Source organism: Salvelinus namaycush, chromosome 12 (assembly GCF_016432855.1).
Source record: "Salvelinus namaycush isolate Seneca chromosome 12, SaNama_1.0, whole genome shotgun sequence".
NCBI classification, from domain to species: Eukaryota; Metazoa; Chordata; class Actinopteri; order Salmoniformes; family Salmonidae; genus Salvelinus; species Salvelinus namaycush.
This window is the reverse complement of record NC_052318.1, coordinates 8,984,876-9,004,958: the sequence shown is the minus strand read 5'-3', so window position 1 is coordinate 9,004,958 and position 20,083 is coordinate 8,984,876. Positions and strand designations below refer to the sequence as shown.

The following is a 20,083-nucleotide window of genomic DNA, read 5'->3' as shown; positions in this document are numbered from 1 at the left end:
CTCTCTCCTTTCTCCAGTGCTCTATTGAATAGCCTTCATATATATTTCCTAGGCCTGTTGAATGGGAGACAGAGAGCACTGCAGGAAGGGTTTTGTCAGAGTGAGAGCAAAGTGCTTCCCAGGGAGGTTATGAGGTTAGATAATGCCTCTGCTAAACAAGGGAAGCCATTAATTGCCCCGTTAAACATTTCATTTTCAGGTTGAGGGGCTCAAGGTGGCCCAGTGCAGCTGCATTCTTGAATAGGAACAAAGGATTCATGGCCTGAAAGGAAGCCATTTTGCTTTGAGAAAGTGCTCTGCCAATGTATCCCAGACAGCAGTTTTACCATGTAGTTGTAAAACTGCCCTCAGTTTAAACGGGTTCGGTGGAACATGGAGAGTGATTTGTATTCAACGTTCTGGAGGACACTCGTTCCTGTTTAGGGTCTCAGGGTGTTCTACAGTAGTTTTTATTCATTGTTTAATTTCAACACAGAATTTAACGTGTATTTACACTACCGTTCTAAAGTTTGGGGTCACTTTCCTTGTTTTTGAAAGAAAATCACATTTTTGTCCATTAAAATAACATCAAATTGATCAGAAATACAGTGTAGACATTGTTAATGTTGTAAATGACTATTGTAGCTGGAAACGGCTGATTTTGAATGGAATATCTATATAGGCGTACACAGGCCCATTATCAGCAACTATAACTCATGTGTTCCAATGGCACATTGTGTTTGCTAATCCAAGTTTATCATTTTAAACCCTTTTGCAATTATGTTAGCACACCTGAAAACGTGTGTGCTTATTAAAGAAGCAATAAAACTGGCCTTCTTTAGACTAGTTGAGTATCTGGAGCATCAGCATTTGCGGGTTCGATTACAGGCTCAAAATGCCCAGAAACAAAGACCTTTCTTCTGAAACTCGTCAGTCTATTCTTGTTCTGAGAAATGAAGGCTATTCCATGAGAGAAATTGCCACTGAAGATCTCGTACAACGCTGTGTACTACTCCCTTCACAGAACAACTCAAACTGTCTCTAACCAGAATAGAAAGAGGAGTGGGAGGCCCCGGTGCACAACTGAGTAAGAGGACAAGTACATTAGAGTGTCTAGTTTGAGAAACCAACGCCTCACAAGTCCTCAACTGGCAGCTTCATTAAATAGTACCCGCAAAACACCAGTCTCAATGTCAACAGTGAAGATTTTTATGATTTTTATATGATTTTTAATTCAGCGATTTTAGATGTGTATAATATTTATATATTGTTGCAAAATGCTATATATCCATTGTTTAGCTGGAATGCATTGTTCGTATCCTGTATATTTGACTGTGATATGTAGTTCTCTCACCTAGCTATCTTAAGATGAATTCACTTACTGTAAGGCGCTCTGAATAAGAACATCTGCTAAATGACTAAAATGTCAAATGTAAATGTTTTACATACAGATCTCATATGTAGCATTTGTACAGTTCTTTATTAAAATGTAGTTATGTGTTACATTTGATTGTGTAAAACCTAGCAGTACTACTTATTTCTCTGAGAGTGAGTATTATTAACCCAGTATTATTAATTTCTCTGAAATTAAACCATCAAGTGATTTTAAACAAATACATTGCTGTCATTGAACAACCTCATGCCATGATTAGATAGTGGAAATAACACACCAATCTCTTTCATAATTTATTGAATAAAAGCTAATTTACCAACATTTCTGAAAACAGATACAGTCAGGTCCATTAGTATTTGGACAGTGACACAATTTGCATAATTTTGTCTCTGTACGCCACCACAATGGATTTGAAAGGAAACAATCAACATGTGCTTTAAGTGTATACTTTCATCTTTAATTTAAGAGTTTTGTCAAAATTATTGTATGAACCGTGTAGGAATTACAACCTTTTTTATACATAGCCCCCCAATTTTAGGGGCTCAAAAGTAATTGGACAAACTAACATAATCATAAATGAAATTGTGAGTTGTAATACTTGGTTGCAAATCATTTACAGTCAATGACTGCCTGAAGTCTGGAACCCATAGACATCACCAGATGCTGGGTTTCTTCCCTGGTGATGCTCTGCCAGGCCTTTACTGCAGCTGTCTTCAGTTCCTGCTTGTACTTGGGGCGTCTTATCTTCAGTTTTGCCTTCAGCAAGTGAAATGCATGCTCATTTGGATTCAGATCATGTGATTGACTTGGTCATTGCAGAACAGTCCACTTCTTTGCCTTAAAGTCTTGGGTTGCTTTCGCAGTATGCTTCGGGTCATTGTCCATCTGCACTGTGAAGCGCCGTCCAATGAGTTTTGAAGTATTTGGCTGAATCTGAGCAAGTAATATAGCCCTAAACACTTCAGAATTCATTCTGCTGCTTTTGTCAGCAGTCACATTACAATAAATACAAGGGAAACAGTTCCATTGGCAGCCATACTGTACATGCCCACGCCATAACACTACCTCCACCATGCTTCACAGATGAGGTGGTATGCTTCAGATCATGTGCAGTTCCTTCCCTTCTCCATACTCTTCTCTTGCCATCATTCTGGTACAAGTTGATCCTTGTCTCATCTGTTTTTGAAGCGTATTAAGAGTTTACATCTTGTGGTAAACCCTCTGTATTTACTCTGGTGAAGTGTTCTCTTGATTGTTGACTTCGACACAGATACGCCTACCTCCTGGAGGATGTTCTTGATCTGGCCAACTGTTGCAAAGGGGTTTTTCTTCACCAGCAAAATAATCTGTCGTCCACCACAGTTTTTTCCCGTGGTCTTCCGGGCCTTTTGGTGTTCCTGAGCTCACCACTGTGTTCTTTCTTTTTAAGAATGTACCAAATAGTTGATTTGCCCACACCTAATGGTTTTGCTATCTCTCTGATGGGTTTGTTTGGATTATTCAGCCTAATGATGGCTTGCTTCACTGGCAGTGACAGCTCTTTGGACTTCATATTGAGGGTTAACAGTAACAGATTCCAAATGCAAATGCAACACTTGAAATCAACTCTAGACCTTTTATCTGCTTACTTGTAAATTAACTAATGAGTGAATAACACACACCTGACAATGGAACAGCTGAGCAGCCAATTGTCCAACTACTTTTGGTCCCTTTAATGTACCTCCCTTTAAGGGGGTACCACATATAATACATGCTGCAATTCCTACACCGTTCACCTGATTTGGATGTAAATACCCTCAAATTAAAGCTGAACATCTGAACTTTCAGCTCATATTCATTATTTAATTTCAACTCCAATATGCTGTGGTAGACAGCTAAAATAATAATAACTTGGTCAATGTCCAAATATTTATGGACCTGATTAGGGTTGCAAAGGGTTGGAAAATTTGCGGTAAGTTTCTGGAAATTTTCCATGGGGAGTTAAGCCCTTGACTTTGGGGAATTTTGCTTAAATTCATGTAAAAAGTTAGCTTATAACGGTGAAACTTTTTTTGTGGAATACACATCAGGCCATTCTAGGTCTTGTGGCATGTTTTGGTTAAAATATCCCCAATTCAATGGAATTGCAACCCTCTGCATGCACAGTGCATTCTTCCATCACATGTGCAGTGCCCTCTTCCATGTACAGCTGATTCTCAAGATCTTGCACACTGAGATACTATTGAGCCCACACTACTACACTGTCTGAGTCAAGGACTACATGCTTTCTGGTAAGTTTTGATTACAATACTTGTTGGGGTGAATATATTTTATATGACATACATGATTGTTTTGTTAACTAGTAAATAGTAGCCTACAGCAAAGTGTGTTTAAATCATTTCTAACTTGTTAGCAATTTCTGCTAGTAATTTTTTGCTATCATGTGGGTTTTAGGTTGCTTGAGACTGCTAACTGAGGAGTGTTAATTCACCTGTTTCCATACATGTTTCATTTTAAGAAATTTCTTTTACAAAGGAGTTGTTTAATCTAACTGCTTAACTATTTATCTGTACATGGAATTATATTTGGGGTTTTTCTACAATTTTTTTTCTCATCTTTACAGGAAAATGCCACAGCACTGTCTGATGTGTGGAGACATTTCACTGCAGCTAATGTAGAAGGAAAAGCTGTGTACATTTGCAAATACTGTGCCAAATCATGTGAAGAATGCAACAAAGATGCAGAATCATCCGGCAAAGTGCATAAAGTTCCCTCAGCGCTCACAACAAGCAACCTCTAACAAAAGTCCCTCTACTTCAATTCGAGGTCAGCTCATGGTCCTCCTGGAATCAGAAGTTTTCTTTACTCAATGGAGGAACGTAGTCAGAGAAATTCTGATGAATGTCTTGCTCGAGCTGTGTATGCAACTGGTTCACCTCTGATGCTCACAGGCAATGTGTATTGGAAGAGATTTTCTGAATGTTCTTTGCCCAGCATACACCCCTCCAACCAGACAGGCTTTATCTACTCATTTGCTGGATGCAGAGTTCAACAGAGTTCAAGTGAAGGTCAAGAAAATCATAGAGAAAGCAGACTGTATTTCAATCATCTCTGATGGGTGGTTGAATGTTCGTGGGCAAGGAATAGTTAACTACATCATCTCCACCCCTCAACCAGTATTCTATAAGAGCACAGACACAAGGGACAACAGACACACCGGTCTCTACATTGCAGATGAGCTGAAGGCAGTCATCAATGACCTTGGACAGAAGGTATTTGCACTTGTGACATACATTGCTGCGAACATGAAGGCTGCTTGGTCTACAGTGGAGGAGTCCTACCCTCACAACACACACATTTGCTGTGCTGCCCATGCATTGAATCTGCTCCTCAAGGACATCATGGCACTGAAAACAATGGATACACTACAAGAGGGCCAAGGAAATGGTTAGGTATGTGAAGGGTCATCAAGTTATAGCAGCAATCTACCTCACAAAGCAAAGTGAGAAGAATAAGAGCACCACATTGAAGCTGCCCAGCAACACCTGTTGGGGGGGGTGTTGTCATCATGTTTGACAGTCTCCTAGAGGGAAAGAGTCTCTCCAAGAAATGGCCATATCACAGTCTGCCGATATGGACAGCCCCATCAAGAGGATCCTCCTGGATGATGTATTTTGGGAGAGAGTGGTAAGCAGCCTGAAACTCCTGAAACCTATAGCAGTAGCCATTGCATGGATTGAGGGAGACAATGCCATCCTGTCTGATGTTCAGACTCTGCTTGCAGATGTAAGAGAAGAAACCCGTACTGCCCTGCCCACTTCACTGTTGCTCCAAGCAGAGGAAACTGCAGTTCTGAAATACATCACAAAGCGTGAAGACTTCTGCCTGAAGCCCATACACGCCACAGCGTACATGTTGGACCCAAAGTATGCTGGCAAGAGCATCCTGTCTGGTGAAGTGCATCAACAAGGCCTATGGTGTCATCACTACCGTGTTTCGCACCTTGGCCTGGATGAGGGCAAGGTTCTTGGCAGTCTGGCGAAGTACATTTCCAAGCAAGGGCTTTGGGATGGAGATGCAATATGGCAGTTGTGCCAACGTATCTCATCAGCCACCTGGTGGAAGGGACTTGGATCTGAGGCTCTTTCCCCTGTTGCCTCCATCATCCTCCAAATCCCACCAACATCTGCCGCCTCAGAGCACAACTGGTCATTGTTTGGGAACACACACACCAAAGCACGCAACAGGCTGACCGATACAAGGGTTTAAATATTGGAGGCCATCAGGGCAAATTTGAGGCTTCTTGAGCCTGACAACCAGCCATCCTCAACAAGGTTGGAAAGTGACAGTGAAGATGAGGCCTCAATCTAATGTTCAAGAGGTGGACATTTAGGAGGTCCAGGGAGAAGACATGGAAGCCTGAGAGGAAGACAACCAAAGCTTTAGTTTCTAGACTATCATTTTACAGATGAATGTTGAAAATGTTTTTGCGAGATGCGATGGATCATTGGGGATCATTAAATATTATCTTTTTTTTTGTTCAGTGAAATCATTCCATGTGAAGAGTCAACTCATTTAATTAAAGTTCAATTCGTAACTAAATTTTAAAAATATATATATTGGAAGGATTTAATAATTTGCAATTATGTCTACTTATGATAAGGTTAAAGGTTAATGTTTCTTTTTCCATATGATATGGTAAATATATCCAATGCAAAAAACATCTACATTTAAATGGTAATAATATTAATTTGCATATATTTCCGTTAATTCCCCTATGTCACCGTTAATTCCCATATATTCACGTTAATTCCCACGGAAAGTTTCCACCTCTGAATATTCCCTATAATGTGTAACCCTAGACCTGACTGTATATAGCATTTTGGAATGAAACTCTTCCAAAGATGACTATGGATGGAATCAACTCAACTGCCATAGTGATAGGCAATTAGGCAGTGTTTATTTACTACTGCCTGTGTACACACTTCTTATTCTGAAAACAGGATGCATATACCTGTGAGTGGGGTCTAGCTAGTAATATTAGGTTTCTACAGTAGTAAAAAACATTCTCTGATCCCCGCACATTGACTCGGTACCGGTACCCCCCGAATATAGCCTCGTTACTGTTATTTTATTTTTGGTATTTAATTATTTGTTTATTTCTTTTCAACTTTTTTTTATTTCTTAACACTTATTTTTCTTAACTGCATTGTTGGTTAAGGGCTTGTAAGTAAGAATTTCACAGTAAGGTCTACACCTGTTTTGTTCGGCGCATGTGACAAATAAAATTTGATTTGATTTGACCTTGTATAATACCGCACCGCGGGTTTAATAGAATCAAGCCTGTTTTTCCCCTCCGCAGGAGTACACCATCGACATATTTTTTGCCCAGACGTGGTATGACCGGAGGTTAAAGTTCAACAGTACCATGAAGGTCTTGCGTCTCAACAGCAACATGGTGGGCAAGATCTGGATCCCTGACACCTTCTTCCGCAACTCTAAGAAGGCCGACGCCCACTGGATCACCACACCCAATCGTATGCTCCGGATCTGGAACGACGGACGGATACTCTACACACTGCGGTGAGATGTTGTCCAATGAAGAAGCACCACTGGGAGACACTGACACAAATGAGGAAACAGACGGTTTCCAGTTGACTGTATTTGACAGGCGGTAGTTGATTGAGCTTGACTGATTGCGCTTCAGACCACATTAATCATCCTAATTTGGTGCCTCTGGTTAAGAAAGAAGAGTAGCTTCAGCCTGGCTAGCTAGCTAACTCTCCCTCACACTGTCTAATGAGAAGATGAACTTTGGTGGACTGGACTCCTCAACCCAGCAGTGATTGATGTTCTCCCAGAATGCAACCACAGTTCATTAATTAATTAGGGAACTCCAACCTCACCAATGACTAATTTATAATTAAAAAAAATGTTTTATTTTTTTTATTTAACCTTTATTTAACTAGGCAAGTCAGTTAAGAACAAATTCCTATTTACAATGATGGCCTAGGAACAGTGGGTTAACTGCCTTGTTCAGGGGCAGAACGACAGATTTTTACCTTGTCAGCTCATGGATTCAATCTAGCAACCTTTCGGTTACTGACCCAACGCTCTAAGTCCACTGACCAATAGAAATCAGACAGGATAGTTACAGAACAGAATACGTTATATGCTTTGTTGACAACCCCGACCAGCACAGCAGATGCAAACTGTGTTTTTCTGTTTGTAGGTTGACTATTGATGCCGAGTGCCAGCTTAAACTGAACAACTTCCCAATGGATGAGCACTCCTGTCCGCTGGAGTTTTCCAGCTGTAAGTCTTGCCATGTGCTCTCTACTACCCCACCATCACTCTCACTCTTGTCTCTCTCGCTCACACACTCTCTCTCTCTCTCCATGGCCTCCACATGCCACTTTCTCTCTCTCTCCATGGCCTCCACATGCCTACTTCCAACAACAGTGGCAGCCAAGAACAAGCACTATACCATGAAGACATCAGCACAGTGCACAACATGCTGCTGTGTTTTTAGAGCTTTTCTATTGTGAAAGAGGGAAAAAGTAGAGAAAGCAGTAAGAGGGGAGAAGCAGTACAATGAAAGAGGGAGTATAACATTCACTTCCAAACCTACAGTAACCAGACAGGGTTGGTGAGAGAGACCAGTACAGTTACCAGACAGGGTTGGTGAGAGAGACCAGTACAGTAACCAGACAGGGTTGGTGAGAGAGACCAGTACAGTAACCAGACAGGGTTGGTGAGAGAGACCAGTACAGTAACCAGACAGACAGGGTCTGTTACAGGATATCTGTGGCAGGATATCTGTTACAGGATATCTGTTACAGGATATATGTGGCAGGATATCTGTTGCAGGATATCTGTTACAGGATATCTGTGGCAGGATATATGTGGCAGGATATCTGTTACAGGATATCTGTTACAGGATATATGTGGCAGGATATCTGTTGCAGGATATCTGTTACAGGATATCTGTTGCAGGATATATGTGGCAGGATATCTGTGGCAGGATATATGTGGCAGGATATCTGTTACAGGATATCTGTGGCAGGATATCTGTTACAGGATATCTGTGGCAGGATATCTGTTACAGGATATCTGTGGCAGGATATATGTGGCAGGATATCTGTTACAGGATATCTGTGGCAGGATATCTGTTGCAGGATATCTGTTACAGGATATATGTGGCAGGATATCTGTTGCAGGATATCTGTTGCAGGATATCTGTTACAGGATATGTGGCAGGATATCTGTTGCAGGATATCTGTGGGCTATTCAACTAAGAAGCCCATTACAGCTTGCACTTGGGAAAGCTAATGTGCATTAAACCACCCCATTTAGTGTGATGTAGGCCTGTACATGGTAGTGTTCTTCTCTGCACAAAAATCAACAGAGACTTGACTGAAGGTCAGTCGTTATCAGACTTTATTAGTGTCCAGTCACTATTTAGGATTGCTCCTTACAATGTTCCTGAATATTGGTTATGTCCACATTAAAGTCACCCTAAACCTAATTACCATTGGAGTGGAACAGATGTACATAGCGTTACACATCACCTGTTTAACACGTTTTAATATTAGATGGATTCAGTCATAGACCACCACAGGTAGTCATTTCCCGAGCTAACTGTCTCTCCACCCTCCCTCCGTGCAGATGGCTACCCCAGAGAGGAGATAGTGTACAAGTGGAAGAGGAGCTCCGTGGAGGTGGGAGACATCCGCTCCTGGAGGCTCTACCAGTTCTCCTTCGTTGGCCTGAGGAATACCAGCGAGATCGTCAGGACTGTGTCAGGTAAGTCTTTCTTTTTCTTTCTCTCTCTTTTTCTCTGTTTCTCTGTCTTTGTCTCTCTCTCTCTGAGCTTCCCTATTCTGAATGTGGTTTACTCAAGGAGGCCCCTCCCCCTTTTCCATAACCCCCCTTCTGCTTTCTGGCACTTGCACACACCCTGGTGAATTAAAAGACTATGTGCCTAATACATAACAGAGGAAAACATATGCATTATGCATGCACACATTTTTGGTTGGATTCCAAAGCAGGAAATGAATTTGTCTCCTGAGGAAAATGGCTCTGCAGTGGAGCTAGTACCAGAGGCTGTTCGGAGTTGAATGTTTATAATGTGTGGTGGTGTGTCAGGAGCCTTGTATGGAAATGCATGAATTTGTTGGGAAGTCACTGTGATATTCTCTGGCCTACAGCCTGACAGGGAGCTTTATCTTTGGCCTGCACACAATATAAGGTCATTAACACATCTGGGTTTGCAAGGGAAGTGGCTGAAGTCTCCTCTAGGGGAAAATAATGTATGTAAAACTAAAGGCCAACCTATAAATCACAGTGTTTAATCAGTCAAGAAGATATACTGCCATTTAAGCAGTTATTTCCCCTAACTGGCAGTTACAGAAGAAGTGCTAACCAGAGGAAACATTATCAGTTCCCATTGTCATAAATGTGGCAAGAGTCTTTTTGGCTTCTGGAGGGAGAGCGTGCAAATTAAGAAAGATCTTAAAAAGATACTACATTTATTTAGGTTATTCGCTTAAATGGATATTGATCGCGCAGAATGGATCTTTGTTGGCTACATTCCATCAGTTTAAGACAATCCCCCTGGCCTAAAGAAACAGAAATGATTCTATCAGATATGCTTTAGTAGAGCAATTATATTGTGAAGGCGATGTTGTTGTCCTGAAAGAAACATAATGTACCATGCATCTATTATTACAAATCCTTTTGATCATTGCTTTGATGACTAGGTATGATGGCTAGGTTACAGGTGGCAGACATGATGGTTACAGATAGCATTACAGGTATGATGGCTAGGTTACAGGTGGCAGACATGATGGTTACAGATAGCATTACAGGTATGATGGCTAGGTTACAGGTGGCAGACATGATGGTTACAGATAGCATTATACGTATGATGGCTAGGTTACAGATGGCAGGCATGATGGTTACAGATAGCATTACAGGTATGATGGCTAGGTTACAGATGGCATGCATGATGGTTACAGATAGCATTACAGGTATGATGGCTAGGTTACAGATGGTAGGCATGATGGTTACAGATAGCATTACACGTATGATGGCTAGGTTACAGATGGCAGACATGATGGTTACAGATAGTATTACACGTATGATGGCTAGGTTACAGATGGCAGACATGATGGTTACAGATAGCATTACACGTATGATGGCTAGGTTACAGATGGCAGACATGATGGTTACAGATAGCATTACATGTATGATGGCTAGGTTACAGATGGCAGACATGATGGTTACAGATAGCATTACAGGTATGATGGCTAGGTTACAGATGGCAGGCATGATGGTTACAGATAGCATTACAGGTATGATGGCTAGGTTACAGGTGGCAGACATGATGGTTACAGATAGCATTACAGGCATGATGGTTCCAGATAGCATTACAGGTATGATGGCTAGGTTACAGATGCAAGGCATGATGGTTACAGATAGCATTACAGGTATGATGGCTAGGTTACAGATGGTAGGCATCATGGTTACAGATAGCATTACAGGTATGATGGATAGGTTAAAGATGGCAGGCATGATGGTTACAGATAGCATTACATGTATGATGGCTAGGTTACAGATGGCAGACATGATGGTTACAGATAGCATTACATGTATGATGGCTAGGTTACAGATGGCAGACATGATGGTTACAGATAGCATTACACATATGATGGCTAGGTTACAGATGGCAGGCATGATGGTTACAGATAGCATTATACGTATGATGGCTAGGTTACAGATGGCAGACATGATGGTTACAGATAGCATTACACGTATGATGGCTAGGTTACAGATGGTAGGCATGATGGTTACAGATAGCATTACACGTATGATGGCTAGGTTACAGATGGCAGGCATGATGGTTACAGATAGCATTACACGTATGATGGCTAGGTTACAGATGGCAGGCATGATGGTTACAGATAGCATTACAGGCATGATGGTTACAGATAGCATTACAGGTATGATGGCTAGGTTACAGATGGCAGACATGATGGTTACAGATAGCATTACAGGTATGATGGTTAGGTTACAGATGGCAGACATGATGGTTACAGATAGCATTACAGGTATGATGGCTAGGTTACAGATGGCAGACATGATGGTTACAGATAGCATATTCTTTAAAAAACTCCATGTAATGATCTGAACTGGTAATGTGGAAGATGTACATACATTCTCGGATGACAACATAACCAACTCCTTTCAGCATATAGCCCTGACCAAGGGGTTATGTTTGAGTTACTATTTTAAGTAGTCTATTTATCATGTAAATTATTGCAATTGTAGATAGTGAAATGTAAGCTGACCTGTTGAAAGTGTAAAGCTGTGTATGGAGAAGATAAACTGAATGGAGCCACACAATCTGTGTCTTTCTGAACTGATGAAACCTGGCACACTTCATCTTCATAGCTATTTCATCAAACTTGAACTTCTCCTCCTGGAACCCAATCAGAGACAGAATGAAATGGTCTGTTTATTTTAGGAGGCAGTTTACAAAGCAGCACTCTATCTGTCTGCCGTGAGCGGCTGCTCCGACAGCTGTTGTCTTTCATAGTCACACAGTAGCTTCTGATCCCAGGGATAACACCAGCTCTGAAGTCAGTCAGTGAAACAGGGAAGATACAACACAAGGTCTTGGAATAACACTCACTGTGTATACAACTGAGAAGGAATTACATTGATTGGAGATAGTAGACTACAGTTAGATTCCTTTAACTTGCAATAGATGCAGGACTAAATCACGTTCTTTCTGTTCTTTTGACTCAAAGGTTAGATAAACAAACAGCTGTTCTGTTACATGACAAGGGAAAGTGGAGCCGCTATTGTAATGGTGCAGTCCATTGTGGGGCTTGCCTCGGTTTAAGATTCTGAAACACACCATCTGGTGAAAATGTATTCCGTGGGGGCGGAGGAGGGATCATGCCATTGCCCTCTGTATTTTAACTACCGTTTCATCCGTGCTGATATGGAAAATGTTGACTACTTGCCCTCAGAGCACATAGCTTGAGTTATATTTCAAGTTTGGCCAAAAGCACAAAAAGAGAGAATTAAAGACAACACCACCTGCTCCTCCGCTGTGGTTGTTTGCCTTATAAGGAGGCTGTGTCTGCTTTGATTTGGTGTTCCTCCTCTGGCAACATCAACGAGCTTAGTCCTTCATTGTGTCGCACCACATCAATGCCCCTCAAGGGCCACAAGTCTACCTGCTGAGCCCTATGTCCTCCTCAGTGTCCTGATCCAGCTCCCTGCTGCTGCCCGCTGCTGCTGACAAACCAAGATACTAGCTTAAACCAAGATACTACCTTCTCAGTTTCTTAAGGGCAAGCAGTCTGAGAGTGAGAAACACACCAGAGAGGTGGGTGTGAGAGAGTGAGAACATGAGTGAGAACATGAGGGAGGGAGAAGGAGAGTGGGAGAGAGAGACAGAGAGAGAGAGAGAGAGACGGATACTAAGACGGCGAAAGCAAATTACTTGAGGGTGTTGTGGATATTCTACACAGGGACACTCAAAGTCAATCTTAAATTAATAATAGTTTATTATCAGTTAACTGGGGAGGTTCTAACATACTTGATACCCCATAGTGAACGTCTGTCAGGAGTTCTCTCGGGGGCAGTCCCGTTAGTTCCCTTATAGACTGGTTATAGACACTTTTACCAGGCACAAGCAGGGACCAAGGATTGTTTATGACGCCAAAGACTTTTTCTTCACAAAGTAACATTTCCTTCACACGGGTCTGATAGTTAGTTGTGAGTCGGACTATGTTTTTTATTCCATGTGATTTGTTCCCGCCAAACACAGACCTTAGTTTGTGGGCATTTGAGTTAATCATCAGCATTATTGCAAAAGACCTCCCCACATTCATTAGTTTCCTTCTGAGCGCATGAACAGAATAAATGAATTGTAAAAGCATTGTTTTAACAGAGCACGGTTTAGGGCTATCGTCTCAAGCGTAAAAAGAGTCAATTGCATTCTCCATGTTTCATTCTCCATGTTTCATTTTCCACATTTCCACTCTCTCTTTAAGATGAGTCATACATTGATTTTAAGCAGAGTAACTGATGGTTAATTTTTTATTTATTTGTGTTTTGTTGTGTTTTTGGGGCGAGTGCTATTCTTAGAAGGACCTTCTAGCTGCTGTGGCGTGCAGCTCTCTTGTCTGTGTGATTTAGCTGCAGTGGAGAAAGCCTCGGATACATCAGCGGCCTCCCCACAGATGAGCCATTGACAGGGGAAGTCTGGAGGCATTGTGGATGACAGGAAGTGGCCGGGGTGAGGGACTAGCACAGCACTCAGGACACGCGCCACCAGCCCACTGACCCGCCAGCCCACCATCCTCACACAGCGGTGTGTCATTGTGCTCTCTGTAGCCCTTCAGTCCTGCACACGAGGGCCAGCAAAGAAACAAAGAAAACCAACCACAGCTTCTCCGAGGTGACCCGTCCTAGGGGTACAGTAGTGACATTACACTGAGCACTGACCAATTTATCTCCAGCAAATTCCCTTTTATATGGTCTACATTCATTCAACTCTAATGAATGGGGGGTCTTATAGCGGTGTATTATGGGGTTTATTTTCTTAATCTCAGAATTCTTGGATGTTTTTTTGTTGTTATATTATTGCTGGACATCCTCTATACAAGCTCCTAATAGATGGATGGACGGAAGGCTTTGGTTCCATCAGCGTGTGTTAGTTGTACTGTACTCTAATACCAACACAGGATATTTTCTGAGGCAATCCACTTAGGTTGAAGAGACAAACACTGTGGCAATGTAGTGACTGTGTGGCGAGAGGTTTGGGAATCATCCCAGGGACACCTTGGTGGCAAAGTAGTGACTGTGTGGCGGGAGGTTTGGGAATCATCCCAGGGACACCTTGGTGGTAAAGTAGTGACTGTGTGGCGGGAGGTTTGGGAATCATCCCAGGGACACCTTGGTGGCAAAGTAGTGACTGTGTGGAGGGAGGTTTGGGAATCATCCCAGGGACACCTTGGTGGCAAAGTAGTGACTGTGTGGCGGGAGGTTTGGGAATCATCCCAGAGACACCTTGGTGGCAAAGTAGTGACTGTGTGGCGGGAGGTTTGGGAATCATCCCAGGGACACCTTGGTGGCAAAGTAGTGACTATGTGGCGGGAGGTTTGGGAATCATCCCAGGGACACCTTGGTGGCAAAGTAGTGACTGTGTGGCGGGAGGTTTGGGAATCATCCCAGGGACACCTTGGTGGCAAAGTAGTGACTGTGTGGCGGGAAGTTTGGGAATCATCCCAGAGACACCTTGGTGGCAAAGTAGTGACTGTGTGGCGGGAGGTTTGGGAATCATCCCAGGGACACCTTGGTGGCAAAGTAGTGACTGTGTGGCGGGAGGTTTGGGAATCATCCCAGGGACACCTTGGTGGCAAAGTAGTGACTGTGTGGTGGGAGGTTTGGGAATCATCCCAGGGACACCTTGGTGGCAAAGTAGTGACTGTGTGGCGGGAGGTTTGGGAATCATCCCAGGGACACCTTGGTGGCAAAGTAGTGACTGTGTGGCAGGAGGTTTGGGAATCATCCCAGGGGCACCTTGGTGACAAAGTAGTGGCTGTGTGGCGGGAGGTTTGGGAATCATCCCAAGGACACCTTGGTGGCAAAGTAGTGACTGTGTGGCGGGAGGTTTGGGAATCATCCCAGGGACACCTTGGTGGCAAAGTAGTGACTGTGTGGCGGGAGGTTTGGGAATCATCCCAGGGACACCTTGGTAAAAGTCTTGCAACAGGTTCGATAGAAGTAGCAGATTCAGGAGAGATGGACTGTTTTAGAAGATCACCAAGAAGATACATTCACAGGGCAGATTGAGCTGGGTGAATGGAATATGAATGACAGTCATCCAATATGCCGTAATAGAAAGTGGATTGAACGAAGTAGAATAGAAAAACTGAACAATGTTCATACGGTCTTTTATTGCTGCTTACAGATATTCAATGTGTAACACAAGTGAGTAGACTTGTAGATTCTACACTATTTGGTGTTCGCCTGTCCAGATAAAAACTGTGATTCAGTAATAATGCGTTTATCACATTTATCAAGTGCTTTTTATCTGATCTCTACGTACCTCTCAGTTTGTGTGAAAAGGGTTAGAAAGGCTACACACGGTATATAATCAATTTACCACGGTGGTGCGGCTGTGTTCCCATAGTAGGAACTGGTCTCTGAACCCATGACTTCCTCCTGGGTCATGCCAGTGATGAGCAGAGCAGAGAGGTGGGAATGGAGGCTGTGAGTCAGGCACAATCTCCTGTGCTGAGTTAAAATACCAATCCACTGTGTTGAGTTAAAATACCAATCCCATGTGTTGAGTTAAAATACCAATCCCCTGTGCTGAGTTAAAATACCAATCCCCTGTGCTGAGTTAAAATACCAACACCCTGTGCTGAGTTAAAATACCAACACCCTGTGCTGAGTTAAAATACCAATCCCCTGTGTTGAGTTAAAATACCAATCCCCTGTGCTGAGTTAAAATACCAATCCACTGTGCTGAGTTAAAATACCAATCCCCTGTGCTGAGTTAAAATACCAATCCACTGTGCTGAGTTAAAATACCAATCCCCTGTGCTGAGTTAAAATACCAATCCCCTGTGCTGAGTTAAAATACCAATCCCCTGTGCTGAGTTAAAATACCAATCCCCTGTGCTGAGTTAAAATACAAATCCCATGTGCTGAGTTAAAATACCAATCTCCTGTGCTGAGTTAAAATACCAATCCCCTGTGCGGAGTTAAAATACCAATCCCCTGTGCTGAGTTAAAATACCAACACCCTGTGCTGAGTTAAAATACCAATCCCCTGTGCTGAGTTAAAATACCAATCCCCTGTGCTGAGTTAAAATACAAATCCCATGTGCTGAGTTAAAATACCAATCCCCTGTGCTGAGTTAAAATACCAATCCCCTGTGCTGAGTTAAAATACCAATCCCCTGTGTTGAGTTAAAATACCAATCCCCTGTGCTGAGTTAAAATACCAATCCCCTGTGCTGAGTTAAAATACCAATCCCCTGTGCTGGGTTAAAATACCAATCCCCTGTGCTGAGTTAAAATACCAATCTCCTGTGCTGAGTTAAAATACCAATCCCCTGTGCTGAGTTAAAATACCAATCCCCTGTGTTGAGTTAAAATACCAATCCCATGTGCTGATTTAAAATACCAATCCCATGTGCTGAGTTAAAATACCAATCCCCTGTGCTGAGTTAAAATACCAATCCCCTGTGCTGAGTTAAAATACCAATCCACTGTGCTGAGTTAAAATACCAATCCCCTGTGCTGAGTTAAAATACCAATCCCCTGTGCTGAGTTAAAATACCAATCCCCTGTGCTGAGTTAAAATACCAATCTCCTGTGCTGAGTTAAAATACCAATCCCCTGTGCTGAGTTAAAATACCAATCCCCTGTGCTGAGTTAAAATACCAATCCACTGTGCTGAGTTAAAATACCAATCCCCTGTGCTGAGTTAAAATACCAATCCACTGTGCTGAGTTAAAATACCAATCCCCTGTGTTGAGTTAAAATACCAATCCCCTGTGCTGAGTTAAAATACCAATCCACTGTGCTGAGTTAAAATACCAATCCCCTGTGTTGAGTTAAAATACCAATCCCCTGTGCTGAGTTAAAATACCAATCCACTGTGCTGAGTTAAAATACCAATCCCCTGTGCTGAGTTAAAATACCAATCCACTGTGCTGAGTTAAAATACCAATCCCCTGTGCTGAGTTAAAATACCAATCCCCTGTGCTGAGTTAAAATACCAATCCCCTGTGCTGAGTTAAAATACCAATCCCCTGTGCTGAGTTAAAATACAAATCCCATGTGCTGAGTTAAAATACCAATCCCCTGTGTTGAGTTAAAATACCAATCCCATGTGCTGATTTAAAATACCAATCCCATGTGCTGAGTTAAAATACCAATCCCCTGTGCTGAGTTAAAATACCAATCCACTGTGCTGAGTTAAAATACCAACAGCCTGTGCTGAGTTAAAATACCAATCCCCTGTGTTGAGTTAAAATACCAATCCCCTGTGCTGAGTTAAAATACCAATCCCCTGTGCTGAGTTAAAATACCAACACCCTGTGCTGAGTTAAAATACCAATCCCCTGTGCTGAGTTAAAATACCAATCCCCTGTGCTGAGTTAAAATACCAATCCCCTGTGTTGAGTTAAAATACCAATCCCCTGTGCTGAGTTAAAATACCAATCCCCTGTGCTGAGTTAAAATACCAATCTCCTGTGCTGAGTTAAAATACCAATCCCCTGTGCTGAGTTACAATACCAATCCCCTGTGCTGAGTTAAAATACCAATCCCCTGTGTTGAGTTAAAATACCAATCCCATTTGTTGAGTTAAAATACCAATCCCCTGTGCTGAGTTAAAATACCAATCCCCTGTGCTGAGTTAAAATACCAACACCCTGTGCTGAGTTAAAATACCAACACCCTGTGCTGAGTTAAAATACCAATCCCCTGTGCTGAGTTAAAATACCAACACCCTGTGCTGAGTTAAAATACCAATCCCCTGTGCTGAGTTAAAATACCAATCCCCTGTGCTGAGTTAAAATACCAACACCCTGTGCTGAGTTAAAATACCAATCCCCTGTGCTGAGTTAAAATACCAATCCCCTGTGCTGAGTTAAAATACAAATCCCATGTGCTTAGTTAAAATACCAATCCCCTGTGCTGAGTTAAAATACCAATCCCCTGTGCTGAGTTAAAATACCAATCCCCTGTGTTGAGTTAAAATACCAATCCCCTGTGCTGAGTTAAAATACCAATCCCCTGTGCTGAGTTAAAATACCAATCCCCTGTGCTGGGTTAAAATACCAATCCCCTGTGCTGAGTTAAAATACCAATCTCCTGTGCTGAGTTAAAATACCAATCCCCTGTGCTGAGTTAAAATACCAATCCCCTGTGTTGAGTTAAAATACCAATCCCATGTGCTGATTTAAAATACCAATCCCATGTGCTGAGTTAAAATACCAATCCACTGTGCTGAGTTAAAATACCAATCCCCTGTGTTGAGTTAAAATACCAATCCCCTGTGCTGAGTTAAAATACCAATCCACTGTGCTGAGTTAAAATACCAATCCCCTGTGTTGAGTTAAAATACCAATCCCCTGTGTTGAGTTAAAATACCAATCCCCTGTGCTGAGTTAAAATACCAATCCACTGTGCTGAGTTAAAATACCAATCAATCAATCAAGTTTATTTTATATAGCCCTTCGTACATCAGCTAATATCTCGAAGTGCTGTACAGAAACCCAGCCTAAAACCCCAAACAGCTAGCAATGCAGGTGTAGAAGCACGGTAGCTAGGAAAAACTCCCTAGAAAGGCCAAAACCTAGGAAGAAACCTAGAGAGGAACCAGGCTATGAGGGGTGGCCAGTCCTCTTCTGGCTGTGCCGGGTGGAGATTATAACAGAACTATGCCAAGATGTTCAAAAATGTTCATAAGTGACAAGCATGGTCAAATAATAATCATGAATAATTTTCAGTTGGCTTTTCATAGCCGATCATTAAGAGTTGAAAAACAACAGGTCTGGGACAGGTGGCGGTTCCATAACCGCAGGCAGAACAGTTGAAACTGGAATAGCAGCAAGGCCAGGCGGACTGGGGACAGCAAGGAGTCACCACGCCCGGTAGTCCCGACGTATGGTCCTAGGGCTCAGGTCCTCCGAGAGAAAGAAAGAGAGAAGGAGAAAATTAGAGAGAGCCAAGATTTTCAAAATGTTCATAAATGACAAGCATGGTCAAATAATAATCAGGAATAAATCTCAGTTGGCTTTTCATAGCCGATCATTAAGAGTTGAAAACAGCAGGTCTGGGACAGGTAGGGGTTCCGTAACCGCAGGCAGAACAGTTGAAACTGGAATAGCAGCAAGGCCAGGCGGACTGGGGACAGCAAGGAGGCATCATGCCCGGTAGTCCTGACGTATGGTCCTAGGGCTCAGGTTCTCAGAGAGAGAGAAAGAAAGAGAGAACGAGAGAATTAGAGAGAGCATACTTAAATTCACACAGGACACTGGATAAGACAGGAGAAGTACTCCAGGTATAACCAACTGACCCTAGCCCCCCGACACAAACTACTGCAGCATAAATACTGGAGGCTGAGACAGGAGCGGTCAGGAGACACTGTGGCCCCATCCGAAGATACCCCCGGACAGGGCCAAACAGGAAGGATATAACCCCACCCACTTTGCCAAAGCACAGCCCCCGCACCACTAGAGGGATATCTTCAACCACCAACTTACAATCCTGAGACAAGGCCGAGTATAGCCCACAAAGATCTCCACCACAGCACAAACCAAGGCAGGAAGGCAGGAACCCAGACAGGAAGATCACGTCAGTAACTCAACCCACTCAAGTGACGCACCCCTCCTAGGGACGGCATGAAAGAGCACCAGTAAGCCAGTGACTCAGCCCCTGTAATAGGGTTAGAGGCAGAGAATCCCAGTGGAGAGAGGGGAACCGGCCAGGCAGAGACAGCAAGGGCGGTTCGTTGCTCCAGAGCCTTTCCGTTCACCTTCACACTCCTGGGCCAGACTACACTCAATCATATGACCTACTGAAGAGATAAGTCTTCAGTAAAGACTTAAAGGTTGAGACCGAGTCTGCGTCTCTCACATGGGTAGGCAGACTGTTCCATAAAAATGGAGATCTATAGGAGAAAGCCCT

The 20,083-nt window shown here is 42.8% G+C and overlaps 1 protein-coding gene across 2 annotated transcripts in view; it reads left to right on the top strand.

The window, feature by feature from the left end:
- Positions 1 to 20,083, top strand: part of LOC120056447 (gamma-aminobutyric acid receptor subunit gamma-2) — a 90,949-nt gene that overhangs the window by 15,195 nt on the left and 55,671 nt on the right. The window contains exons 4-6 of one of the 2 annotated variants that reach the window (XM_039004611.1): positions 6,714 to 6,934; positions 7,584 to 7,666; positions 9,020 to 9,157. In XM_039004611.1, coding sequence (XP_038860539.1) covers positions 6,714 to 6,934; positions 7,584 to 7,666; positions 9,020 to 9,157 — 442 coding nt within the window. Of the gene's footprint in view, positions 1 to 6,713; positions 6,935 to 7,583; positions 7,667 to 9,019; positions 9,162 to 20,083 lie in introns of those variants that run through there. The other variant, XM_039004612.1, reaches the window with a different exon arrangement.